At 29.8% G+C, this 14,581-nt stretch overlaps 1 protein-coding gene and 1 pseudogene across 1 annotated transcript; one reads left to right on the forward strand and one right to left on the reverse strand.

Moving 5' to 3' along the window:
• Positions 1 to 631: 631 nt before the first annotated feature.
• Positions 632 to 1,449, forward strand: LOC110645162 (auxin-binding protein ABP19a-like; annotated as a pseudogene).
• An 8,567-nt stretch (positions 1,450 to 10,016) lies between these two features.
• Positions 10,017 to 11,120, reverse strand: LOC131170625 (uncharacterized). Its single transcript, XM_058130102.1, has one exon. The coding sequence runs from the start codon at positions 11,118 to 11,120 to the stop codon at positions 10,017 to 10,019; it is 1,104 nt and encodes a 367-aa protein (XP_057986085.1).
• Positions 11,121 to 14,581: the final 3,461 nt, after the last annotated feature.

Genomic DNA, 14,581 nt, shown 5'->3' on the forward strand with positions numbered 1-14,581 from the left:
GCAAGAGAGGGAAAAAAAAAAAGGAAAGAAAAAGAAAAAGCTGATGAGATGAGCTTAGTATTTCTAACTTTAATTAAATCACTAGAGACATAATTCATTAGCAATGACGGATATTCTAAGGATATTTCTTGCTTCTTCGTCCAAATAAAAAGAGAATTCTTGTCTTGATCCAAGAAAATTACAGGAACACACGCATTGCAGATTGCAATTTGTCGTTTCTCACGTATAGCGTAACCATGCATGTGCATGGGCATATCTCTAACAAATATTACAATGACCAAAAAAAAAAAAATCTACACCATTCCACTCTATGTAAATGGTAGCAAGTCTGCATTGCTCGCACCCTACACCGTCTTTGGATAGGTGGAAAACGGAGAGGAAGGAAATAAGTAGAGAAAAATAATTTTGAAAAGACATTTTCTTTGTTTGGATAAGAGAAGGAAAATAAAGGAGGAAAGGAAAATAAATCTTATTTTCTTTTAGTTATTTTCTCTCTAAATTGGAGAGAAAAAAAGAAATCAAAGAAGAAAAAAAACTAGACTTTAGTGCCAACTTTACTTTCCCTCCTTTATTTTCCACTCATCCAAACACAACGAGGAAAAATGAAGAATGAAAAATAAAAAATATTTTCCTTCTTTTATTTTCCTACCTCTCCTAAAATTTATTTAAACATAGTGCTAAAGTGTCACAGAGAATATAGACTAATTGTGCTCCAGGAAGATGATTCTCTATATCTTTCTCATCTTTTCTCTCCTATCTTCTTCCTCTTATGCAGCAGTGAATGACTTCTGTGTCGCGGATTTGTCCGTTCCCGATGGACCTGCAGGCTACTCTTGCAAGAACCCTGCAGAAGTCACAGTAAACGATTTTGTTTACTCTGGCCTAGGCAGTCCTGGTAACATCTCAAGCCTTGTCAAAGCGGCTGTGACACCGGCCTTTGTTGACCAATTCCCTGGCTTAAACAGCCTTGGAATTTCCGTGGCTCGTTTAGATTTGGCAGTTGGTGGCCGGGAGCTTCAGAAGTCCTAATTGTGGTGCAAGGATCAATCTGTGCTGAATACCGTTTACTTCAAATCTCTTAAGAAGGGAGATATTATGGTATTTCCGCAAGGGTTATTGCACTTCCAAATAAATGCAAGGGGGACTCCTGCCCTTGCATTTGCCAGCTTTAGTAGTTCAAGACCTGGTCTCCAAATTCTGGACTTTGCCTTGTTCGCAAACAATTTGCCTTCTGAAATAATAGAGAAGACTACCTTCTTTGATGATGCTCAAGTCAAGAAGCTCTTGGTGGCACAAATTGACGTCTCTGGAGATCCCCTCCAAAAAAAAGGGCCTCTAGAGATTGTCTTCCTTTTCTCACTGAAGGTCTCCTAGCACAGGATTCTTCTAGTCAGTGATGGTTTGTCAGTTTTGTGTTTTTGTTAATAAAGAGTCTAGTTAGTGTTTTTCCATTGCATCTTGAAGTTGAATTGTGTTCTTAATGACAACATTCTAAGCGCAAGATGCAACAATTCAGTGCAAGGCAAATGCCTTTCTTGTCTCAGTAGACGTGCAATGTTAGAGCAATAAATGCACTCTTATCATCTTTAGTTGTTACCAAGAACAGTTGAAGCCAATTTGAGTATTAGCCATTAGGTCAGTTTTTTGTTGCAGCAGTAATCTTTGAGATGCTCATAGGCATAGGCCTCAGAAAGAAAATTTTAGCTCAAAATGGTCGCCAATGTGATAACCTTATCTACAACTTTGTATGGTCCAAACTTCTCCAGAGTCTGAATTCACGAAATGAATTTTCTACTGACAACAGAATCAGAAATCCAATTATAATTACTGTTTACAAATGGATAAAATTCCCAAGTAAACCAAGATAGAAAATTAAACTTTAAATACCAAACGGCATGGCGTGTAATGGGGATTAGAAATGATAATTGCAGATTCGGTAGTGGAAAGTTGGCGACTTGGGCTGTTTCAAGTTGAGCAATTTTTGCTTTTCTACATAACTTTCCTGGGTAAACAGAATTCAATTTATACCAAAAATAATAATAATAATTAATTTAGAAATACATTTTTTTTTAATAATTTGATTTGGTTTGATTTTTAATTTTAAGAAATTCAATTTTTTAAATTCATTTTTATTTTTTTAAAATCAATAAAATAGAACGAAATCAAATATTTTATTTTATAATTAATTATTATTTAAATCTTAAATTAAAATTAAAAATAGAAAATATAACTAAAATTGTGCCTAAAATGATTTTAAAATAAGTCAAAAAAAAATCAAAATCAGCCTAAATTGATAAATTAAAGCGAATTAGATCAAATTGATACTGTTCAATTTCAATTTAATCTATTAAAATTTTGATTCAATTTAATTTAATTTGTTAAAATTTTCAATTTATTTAATTTTTGAATTTTTCAGACTCACCCCTAAACTTAGCAACTGATTTATATATAAACTAATATAATATCCATGCTATGTATGGGTAATTTATAATTTTTATTTATAATTTAATTTTTAATTATATCTTAAATAAGATAAATTATTATTATTAAATTAATTTTAAATTAAAAATTTTTTTTTATTTAATTTAATTTAAATAAATTTTTAATTAATTTATGATGTAATTAATTAAAATACTTATTTAATTTTTTTTATACATATATTAATAATAATTTTCATTATTATTTCATTTAAAATGTAATAAAAATATTTTACTGAAAAAATAATGTAAATTTCATAAAATTTTTATACTTTATCTCATCATTTATGTAAATCGATATTTATTTTTTTTATAAATTACAGAAAATATATTAAATTAATAATAAAAAATATTATTTTAAAAATATATAAATATAGTATTTTTTGTTATAAATATAATAAAAAAATTAAATTTGAATTGAATTAATTAATTTTAATAATAAAGAAAATATATAACATTATTATTGATTAAAATAACATTCTATTATATTATTTTAAAAAAAATACTACACTTAAGTATAAATTTTTTTAATTAATCTAATATATTTTTTATAAAATAATTTTTTAAAAAAATAATTATCACTTTATATAAATTTATAATATAAAATAAATACATTTTATAACAATTAAAATTTTAAAATATTATCTTTTTCTATTAATATAATAAATATTAAAAATACATATTATTTTTAAAAAGACATATTTCATAATTTTAATACTATAACTTTAATTGCTTTTAATTATCTTTACTTATAGCTAAATTTTCGATACAATCATATTTATAATTTATTTTTGAAATTCTACTTTTATATAAAAATATAATAGAGATATAATTTATGCATAAAAATATAGATATTTAACTAAAATTTAAAAATAACTCTATTGAAAATTAACTGTTGTCCCAAAGAAAGTGACCAAGAGGGGGGTGAATTGGACACTTTAGACAATTTTTCAGCCCTTGCTCTAGACTTAATGAAAAATTGAGGCTTTGCACTTCTATGTATGTGTATAACTCTATTCCTAGGGTGTAATTTAAGTAATCAATCAAGTTATGCACAAATACTAGTTCATACACAAAATAATTACTTGATATCAAGTGTATTTTCTCACATAAAATTCAGAGTTTGCAATATTAGCTCAATAAACAAATTCTCAACACATTCAATATATATAATCAGAAAATCAAAGTGCTGAAAATTAAAGATTTAAGGGAAGAAGAGAATCAAACACAATGTTTATAGTGGTTCGGCTCTCTTAGCCTACATCCACTCTTCCCAAAGTCCCACTTTAAGAGTCACTCCACTATTTGATCTTTTCAACAGGCAAGATTCAAAGCCTTTACAATATCAACAAGCTTCCCAGGTGCTTGAGGACCTTTACAACGTCTTTGCTTCCCACAAAAGACCACAAGCTTCACAAGGTGCTTGAAAACCTTCCACAAGTGTGTCCTCACACTTACACAACCTTAAATAGGTTTTGATGTAGAAGAAATCACTCTCAATAACTCTCAAATACAGAATTTAATGCTAGAAGATTGAGAGAGAAGATTTGCCACTCAAGCTCAAGAGTAATTGAATGAAAGCTTTAAAAAACCACAATAAATTCACTATGAATAAGAACACTTTCATTAGTTAGAATTGTAGTAAATGATGCCTTTTATAGGTGCTTTTCATTGCCAAAAACCTCTGCTGGAGAGTGTGTCCAACAGCTCTTTAATTTTCAAAAAACTAGCCGTTATTGCTTAGAAAGTCGTGCAGCAGAGTTGAGTCAGGTCAGGTCATAAAAATAGTTAACTAAAATTTTCACCGGTTAACTAGTTTTGTAAGATAGAGAATTTTAGACATCAAAACTAGTTAACTAATTTTCGCAACGGGTTAACTAATTTCGCTACTGCCAGACTTAAAAATTGAAATTTTGAGTTTTTGAAGAAAGGTTATAAAAAATTTTTTGACCATTCAAAAACCTTAGGAATGATATAAAAACACTTTCTAAACCCTTGAATCTAAAAACAAAATTGATTTTAGGTCTCAAATGGCATAAATTCTCCAATCTTGTACAATGGACCTAAGAGCTTAATTTTTATCCTATTTCTTCATGGACTTTGATTCGTCTTGTGTTATACAAGATGATAAACTCCTTTTATATCAGCCATGTCAATAGAATAGTCCTTCCATCAATATCTTTGCATATCATGACCTATAAAATCACTTCAAATACTTATGCACAAAAGGTTAATGTATATTTCATTAAGTTTTGTTATCATCAAAATCAAGCTCATTTTAGCTTACAGGGCCTACAATCTCCCCCTTTTTGATGATGTCAAAACTTAATGAGTCTATGAAGATCATAAAAATTCAATTGTATAACTATCTACATATGTCATGTATGCAAGAACTTGTTTTTAGACAAGCTCCCCCTATATGTATGCACACAATCATTCAAAGTGCAAGAATGTTGAGAAGCTACAAAATAGCTCCCCCTAAATCTGATATTCAAAGCATTTTGAAGATAATAACATGTTAAGCAATCTCCAAGATTAATTCATCCAAGATCAATTCAATCATCATACATAAGATATATCAACCATAAGTCAATCATAAAGGATCATCAACATATCTTCAATAACTTTCCAAAATAAGTCCAAAATATCTATATCAGAATGTGAACCATATAACCACTGATCAAAATTAGTTAACTAAAAATGTACCCAGTTAACTAAAAACATTCTGTCAGTTAAAAAATTTCCTTATCTTCTCCAGATTTCTCCCCCTTTTTGACATCAACAAAAGGATAGGCTTTCTTCTATTTTCTTCTTTGTTTAAAAAACAAAAAGACACAACTTTGAAAGTCATAAAGCATATTTCAAAAAATCTCAAGATTTTTCTTTGTTGCTAAGAATTCTGCCACTTCTCCTAAGGTGAGTGGGATCAACAAGTTTGGCTTGTGTCTTCTTCTTTGGGGGTTCTTTTTCAGTTATGGGTACTTGGATTTTTGGAGGAATAGGTAGAACTGATTTTCTGGCTTGTGTTTTGGTTCTTCTAGGTCCGTATTGCATGGGTAAAGAGATGGTTGATTCAGGTACTGGTTGAGAGGCAGTAGGAACAATGTTTGGTTGTTCAGAGGATGGGTCTTGTGACTGCTCTTCCTTCTCCTCTTCTTGTCTTGAACCATTTCTGCCTTCACTTTTGCCATTGTCACTGCTGCTGTTGCTTGTAGTATGAGATGAGGAGGATTCTCTTGATGTTTCGTTAAGGTGTTCTTGTTGCTTTCGATGCCTCTTCTGCAGATTTTTCCTTCTCATCATTTTCTCTACTTCTTCAACCTCAGCTAGCTTACTTTCTTCTTGTACCTTTTCAGCAGCTTCTACATGCTCCTCTGCTTCTTCTTCCACTTCAGAAATTTTTACTCCACTTGGTCCAGCAGCCTTTGCATTGCTAGGACCAGCAGTACCCTGTGGGTAACTTCCAAAATCTCCAAATTTGCCAAAAGATTCACCAAACAACATTTGAGCCATCTTCTTCATGAACCACTCTTGTCTATCCAATCTATTAATCAACATATCCATCTTTGCATTGTGTTCAGCCATAATTCCCTTCTGCAACTCATGAGATTTTTCTAAAATATTCAAGGTCAGTCCACTCATTTCTTTTATTTCCTTCATCATGTCCAGATTTGCTTTACTGATTTTCACAAAATCTGACATTTTCAGCTTCATTTTCTCTTTCTTCTTAGAGCTTTCCCCTTCATCTATCTTAGAACTCTTTTCTTTCAACTTGCTTAGTGGGATGTCCGATTCTGTTTCAGAATTTGATTCTGATTCAGATTCAATCTCAAACTCAGTCTCTTCTTTCTTACTCCTTTTCCTACCATCATCAGCCTTGAATATCTCCTTAATGGGGATAGGATTGCTAAACTTCTTTTCTTTACTCAAATCAACTCCCATAGCTTGAAATATAAGAGTCAAAGGCATAGCATATGGCAACCTTCTATGCTTACTAGACTTAGCAATCACTTTAAAAATCAAAAATGGCAAATTAAATCTGATTTTGTTAACCAAGTGCCACATAATGCATAAGTCAAGGCTATTTGCATATGAGTGACTACCACTCCTAGGATTGAGCAAATATCGAATGAAGGATTGTAGAATCCTAAAATTTTGAGGCACTAAACTGATGTTGGTCATTTCATTTTCAGGTGTACCCTCCGGAAAAATTGATAATTGAAATGCCTTCTCATCATATCCTTCAAGCTTCCTAGAATCTTTGAAGGTTCCAATCCTATTTCCATCATTTGGTAGGTTTAAAACAGAGGCTAAGAATTCAACATCAACAATCTGACTTTTCTTCTTAATTCTCACACTAAAACTTTCTCCTTTAACAACTTCTTTCATACTTCCATAAAATTCTTGAATCAAATAAGGATAATAATATTCATTCAACTCAGAAAATTCCATCCAGCCTTGAAAAGTAAATAATTCTTCAAATTCATAAGGCAAGTCAGAAAATGAATCCCATTTAATGTACCTTGGCTCAAAAATATTTTGTTGCACAAAAGGTTTCGAAGCAGGGGCCTTTTCCATTTTCTTCTTTTTCGCAGAGGGCTCTGACCCAGCAATACCCTTTCCCTTTCTTTTTCTTGCTCGTTCTGCCACTGTCTCTGTTTCGTCATTACTGTTCTCAACTTCAGTTCCTTCTTCTCTTTCTTTTTCGGAACTAGCAGCAGCTTTCATAGCATCACCCATGAATTTTCGAGGTTTGGTAGACACTTGTTTTACCCTTGCCATCGATTCTTAAAAAATTTCAGTGAGAAGTAACGGGTTGAGAAAGAACGGGATGTTACCGTTTAGGGATTTTGAGAAAGAAAATTGGGGATTTCTGGTTTTGAGAGTAATTTGGGGTTTCTAAGAGAGTGGAGAATCAACTTGTAGCAGAGAAATGAGGGAGTTTTAGATTGATTGAAGTGATATGCAGCAGTTACAAAAAAAATTTTTCAAATTTTGAAATTGTGTACAATTTTTCATGGAGAACCGGGAATCCTTTTTTTTTGCCAAAACCCAATTTTACCCTTTGAAGACATAAAAAGAGCATAACTGTGGTCAGGGGTATATTTGTCAAAATAGATTACAAAGAGAGCGAAAATACCCGTTAGAAATAAAGTAATTTTAAATCAGGCGCGTTTTGTCACATGTACACAGAGGCAAAATTAGTTAACTAATTTTGAAACCCAGTTGGCTAAATATTATACAGGTATAAAATTAGACAACTGCAGTGAGAAAGTAGTTAACTAAAAACACATGGACGCAGAATATAGTACTAACAACATATTTACCCAATTTTTGCACCAAATTCATATCAAATGCAATAAATATCATTCAATAGCTTCACTCATGCCAAGTTCTCTTCTAATCCTACAAAAGTTTTCCTCATTTAGTGGTTTTGTAAAAATATCTGCAAGTTGTTGTTCTGTAGGAACAAACTCTAACTTAATGTCACCGTTTTGAACATGATCTCTAATAAAGTGATGTCTAATTTCTATGTGCTTTGATCTAGAGTGTTGAACTGGATTTTTAGTTAAGTTGATGGCACTAGTATTATCACACCTTATAGGAACATGATCAACCTTTATACCAAAATCTTCTAATTGTTGCTTCATCCATAGAATTTGAGCAACACAACTTCCTGCAGCAATGTATTCTGCTTCAGCAGTAGAAAGAGCTACAGAAGTTTGTTTCTTACTATGCCAAGACACTAAGGCATGACCTAGGAATTGACAAGTACCCGAAGTACTCTTTCTATCCAATCTACTTCCAAAGAAAGTCAGAATCACTATATCCAACTAGATCAAATGTGTCGCATTTAGGATACCATAAACCAATTGAGTGTGTGCCAATGAGGTATTTGAAAATTCTTTTAACAGCAATTAGATGAGATTCCTTAGGACATGATTGAAACCGAGCACACAAACACACACTAAAATGAATGTCAGGTCTAGATGCAGTTAAATATAAAAGTGAGCCAATCATGCCTCTAAATAGCTTTTGATCAACATCTTTACCTTTTTCATCCTTTTCCAACTTGATGGTGGAGCTCATAGGAGTTCCAATACTCTTCAAATCATCCATCTTGAATTTTTTTAGCATATCTTTGATGTACTTGGATTGATTAATGAAGATGCCACCATTGAGTTGCTTAATTTGTAGTCCAAGGAAAAAGGTAAGTTCACCCATCATGCTCATCTCAAATTCATTTTGCATCATCTTAGAGAAGCTTTTACATAGAGAAGCATTAGTAGCACCAAAAATAATGTCATCAACATAAATTTGAACGATAAGCATATCATGTTTATGTGCTTTTGTGAAGAGTGTGTTGTCTACTTTTCCTCTTTGAAAACCATTATCTAATAGAAACTTACTAAGCCTCTCATACCAAGCTCTAGGGGCTTGCTTCAATCCATATAAAGCCTTAGTGAGTTTATAAACATGATTAGGAAATTCATAGTTTTCAAAGCCTGGTGGTTGTTCAACATAAACTTCTTCCTCAATATAACCATTTAAGAATGCACTCTTAACATCCATTTGATAGAGCATAAAATTTTTATAACATGCAAATGCACATAACATTCTAATGGCTTCAATTCTAGCAACTGGAGCAAAAGTCTCATCAAAATCAATACCTTCCTCTTGATTATATCCTTGAGCAACTAATCTAGCCTTATTTCTAATGACATGTCCTTTATCATCCATTTTGTTCCTAAAAACCCACCACTTTTCAAGGTGAGGTTTGAAAATTTTTCTTTGTCTCCAGTCATGTGTCTTGAACAAGCACTATCAACATACCATTGTTCACACTCTTGCTTGCTTCTAAGACATACCTGAAATTTATTGACTATTTCTTAGGTACCCAAGCAAGTTTGGGTCCTTGAGAGTTAGAGACATTAGGAATTGTTCCTTTAGGCACCCATATCCTTTTTACTTTTGAGGAACCTTTCCTTATGGGACAATGACTAACCATATGACCATTTTGGTTGCAGTAAAAGCAAATGACATTTGATAATGAATGAGATGAAGCTTTTACAAAGAAATTTTTGTATTTTCCATAGTGCATGAATCCATCATAACCAAGACCAGATTTTTGATTTGATAATCTTTGAGAACCAAGTAACGTATCAAGAATTTGTGTGCCATTTGTGAATTTAGCTAAATCATTGGTCAAAGATTCCACCTTAGTTTCTAAAATCCTGTTTTTCTCAATGAGTTTTTCACAAGCAATTTTTGAATCTTCTAACTCCTTATTCAGCTCATCATACAAGAGCATTTGATTTTTATAAAATTTATTTTCTTGTACAACAATGCTCATAGAATCATTTTCAGCTCTTAAGGAAGCAATTTCTTTATTTAAAGCAGAACATTTTTTCTTATAAACTTTGTATTCTTCATATAATTTGGCAAATGCTTCTTCATAATCTTCAATACTAAGAGAGTCAGAATTATTTACCTCAGTGTTGATTTCTCTTTGTTGGGAACTTTCTGGTTTATCCTCTCCTAGAGCCATGAGACAAATGTGTGCAACCTCCTTGTCACTAGAGTTATCACTTGAGGAATCATCACTATCCATCCAACCAGCAACCAAGGCTTTCTTGCTCTTGTCCTTTGAATTCTTCTTTTCGATTTAGGACAATTTGGCTTGATGTGACCAGGTTTGTTGCATTCAAAGCATTTAATCTCACTTTGATCTTTGCTTGTTTCACCTTTGGGAGAATATTTCTTCAGGAATTTCTTATATTTTGAACCTCCCTTTTTGAATGCTTTCTTGAATCTTCTTGTAATCATGGCAAGATCATCTTCATCACTTGAACAATTGGAGCTGTCACTTGAGGCAGCCTTAAAAGCTATAGTTTTCCTTAATTCATCCTCTTGGCTTGACTTTAAGGCAATTCCTCTCTTTTTCTTTTCATCATCTACATTGCTCTTGCTCTTGTCATAAAGCATTTCATGAGCAATAAGAGACCCAATCAGCTCATCATAAGTGAATTTGGAGAAATCTTTGGTGTCAAAGATCACCGTAACTTTTGTTTCCCATGATTTAGGTAGTGACCTCAAGACTTTCTTGACTAACTCTTCTTCAGTGAATTCTTTTTCAAGAGCTTTGAGAACATTCACCAGATCAGTAAATCTTGTGCTCATTTCTGAAATGGTTTCTCCAGGTTTCATCTCAAATAGTTCATATTCCCGAACAAGCCTATTTGCTTTTGATTCCTTCACTTGATTAGTCCCTTCATATGTGACTTCAAGTTTATCCCACACTTCTTTTGCAGATGCACAACCTGAAATACGATTATACTCAGTTGCATCAAGTGCACAATGAAGAATGTTTAAAGCTTTAGCATTTAAAGAAACTTTCTTCCAATCAAGTTCATTATATTCATCTTCTAGTTTTTCTCTATAACCATCAGCATGCAATTCTAATGGAATTTCAGGACCTTTAACAATTCTTTGCCATGCTTCAATATCAACAGATTGAATAAAATTTCTCATCCTCACTTTCCAAAAAGAATAATTAGAACCATTAAACAAAGGTGGTCTAGTGATAGAGTGTCCTTCAGCTAAAGGTGCAGGGATACCAGCTGTGTTAGATGTGCCAGCCATTGTAGGATCTCTCTAAGGTGTTTAAACCCCAAGCAAGAGAGACAAGCTCTGATACCAATTTGTTGTCCCAAAGAAAGTGACCAAGAGGGGGGTGAATTGGACACTTTAGACAATTTTTCAGCCCTTGCTCTAGACTTAATGAAAAATTGAGGCTTTGCACTTCTATGTATGTGTATAACTCTGTTCCTAGGGTGTAATTTAAGTAATCAATCAAGTTATGCACAAATACTAGTTCATACACAAAATAATTACTTGATATCAAGTGTATTTTCTCACATAAAATTCAGAGTTTGCAATATTAGCTCAATAAACAAATTCTCAACACATTCAATATATATAATCAGAAAATCAAAGTGCTGAAAATTAAAGATTTAAGGGAAGAAGAGAATCAAACACAATGTTTATAGTGGTTCGGCTCTCTTAGCCTACATCCACTCTTCCCAAAGTCCCACTTTGAGAGTCACTCCACTATTTGATCTTTTCAACAGGCAAGATTCAAAGCCTTTACAATATCAACAAGCTTCCCAGGTGCTTGAGGACCTTTACAACGTCTTTGCTTCCCACAAAAGACCACAAGCTTCACAAGGTGCTTGAAAACCTCCCACAAGCTTCACAAGGTGCTTGAAAACCTTCCACAAGTGTGTCCTCACACTTACACAACCTTAAATAGGTTTTGATGTAGAAGAAATCACTCTCAATAACTCTCAAATACAGAATTTAATGCTAGAAGATTGAGAGAGAAGATTTGCCACTCAAGCTCAAGAGTAATTGAATGAAAGCTTTAAAAACCACAATAAATTCACTATGAATAAGAACACTTTCATTAGTTAGAATTGTAGTAAATGATGCCTTTTATAGGTGCTTTTCATTGCCAAAAACGTCTGCTGGAGAGTGTGTCCAACGGCTCTTTAATTTTCAAAAAACTAGCCGTTATTGCTTAGAAAGTCGTGCAGCAGAGTTGAGTCAGGTCAGGTCATAAAAATAGTTAACTAAAATTTTCACCGGTTAACTAGTTTTGTAAGATAGAGAATTTTAGACATCAAAACTAGTTAACTAATTTTATAGCGGGTTAACTAATTTCGCTCTTGCCTGGACTTAAAAATTGAAATTTTGAGTTTTTGAAGAAAGGTTGTAAAAATTTTTTTGACCATTCAAAAACCTTAGGAATGATATAAAAACACTTTCTAAACCCTTGAATCTAAAAACAAAATTGATTTTAGGTCTCAAATGGCATAAATTCTCCAATCTTGTACAATGGACCTAAGAGCTTAATTTTTATCCTATTTCTTCATGGACTTTGATTCGTCTTGTGTTATACAAGATGATAAACTCCTTTTATATCAGCCATGTCAATAAAATAGTCCTTCCATCAATATCTTTGCATATCATGACCTATAAAATCACTTCAAATACTTATGCACAAAAGGTTAATGTATATTTCATTAAGTTTTGTTATCATCAAAATCAAGCTCATTTTAGCTTACAGGGCCTACATTAACGATAATAAAATATGGATAATTAAAATATTAGTTATTATTGCATTCGATATATAATTATAATGAAATAAAATATTTAAAAGTTTAAAAAATATTAAATAAGGAATTTATAAAAAAATTAATAATTAAATAAATATTAATTGAATACATTTAAATAAATAAATTTTGAGAATGATAATTAATAATTTTTGAAAGAAATAATAAAAAATTAGTGCAAATAAAAAAAAGATATAAGAGCATTTAGGTGAAATGAAAATATTTTGTGAGAGAAGAGTGTTTGATGTACATCAAATATCTCACACATACTATATATAGACAAACAAGTGAAAACTCTTTAAATAAAAAATTAATTTATAATTAAATATTATTTAATTAAAAAACAGAAATAAAAACATTCAAATTTAATTTTTATAACAGTAACATATTTCCTAGTTACTTGACCGTTTTAATTAAATAGTCATAAGTTTGTCATAATGATAATAATAATAAGCATTAATTAATCTTAAGAAAGTGAAACAAAAAGAATATTAAATTATTAATATAAAAAATAATAAATACTAATTATAAATAAATCAAATTTCTATATATTTATTTTTATAACTTTTTATGTAAACTACACTTTTTGTCTCTCAAAATTTTTTTAACAAAGATTTCATAATAAAAATAATAAAAAATTTAACAATATAATAAAAATATTTATTAAAAATATGAAATAATTTAAGATTGATTAAATTATATAATAATTGATTATAAGATCATAAATTAATAATTAATGTTCTTTAAACTAATGGTCATCAATGATCTTTTATTATTATTATTATTATCATTGTTATTATTATTATGGAGAATAATATATGACAAATAATATTTTTACATAAATGAATTTATAAAAAAATAATATAAATAAATTTTAAATATTACATTTAATTATAAAATGTCTTAATTTTAAAAAATTAAATTTTAAAGAAAATAATAATTTAAATCATAAATATTAATGTGATACTGTAAATAATAATAATAATTGAAAAAGCAACTAAAAAATAAGAATTAGTTTAAATGAGAATATTTATGATTGATTATGATATCACAAATTCATGGTAAATTTTCTTTAAATTAACGGCCATCAATAACCTTTAATTATTATTATTGTTATTATTATTGTTATTATTATTATTATTATTATTATTATCTTCTAAAATATTTTTATTTTAAATTATTGTTATTATTATTATGTGATAAATAATATTTTTAAATAAATAAATTTATAAAAAAATAATATAAATAATTTTTAAATACTACACTTAATCATAAAATGTCTTAATCTTTAAAAATTAAATTTTGAAGAAAATAATAATTTAAATCACAAATGTTAAGACAATATTGTGAATAATAATAATAATTAAAAAATAAATAAAAAATAATAACTAGTATTTATAAAATAATATAAATAATTTTTAAATATTACATTTAATTATAAAATGTCTTAATTTTTAAAAATTAAATTAAAAAAAATTTAAATCATAAATATTAATATAGTATTATAAATAATAATGATAATTAAAAGAGAAATAAAAAACTTAAATAATAATTAATGTAAATAAGAGCATTTATGAAAGATGACACGTAACAAGTTTTTCAAGGAAAGTATTGCTCGTCATTTCTTTCAGAATACCTCTCTACTTTATATATGTAATAATTTAAATCATAAATATTAAAGTAGTATTATAAAAAATAATAATAATTAAAAGATAAATAAAAAATAATTAGTATTTATAAAATAATATAAATAAATTTTAAATGTTACATTTAATTATAAAATGTCTTAATTTTTAAAATTTAAATTTAAAAAATTAATAATTTAAATCATAAATATTAATGTAGTATTATAAATAATAATGATAATTGAAAGAGAAATAAAAAACTTAAATAATAATTAGTGTAAATAAGAGCATTTATGGAAGATTA

The sequence above is a fragment of the Hevea brasiliensis genome, chromosome 11 (assembly GCF_030052815.1).
Source record: "Hevea brasiliensis isolate MT/VB/25A 57/8 chromosome 11, ASM3005281v1, whole genome shotgun sequence".
Classification (NCBI taxonomy): Eukaryota; Viridiplantae; Streptophyta; class Magnoliopsida; order Malpighiales; family Euphorbiaceae; genus Hevea; species Hevea brasiliensis.

Excerpts from the sequence above, each read along its gene's own strand:
- LOC131170625 (XM_058130102.1), bottom strand. The coding sequence starts at position 11,120 with ATGGCTGGCACATCTAACACAGCTGGTATCCCTGCACCTTTAGCTGAA.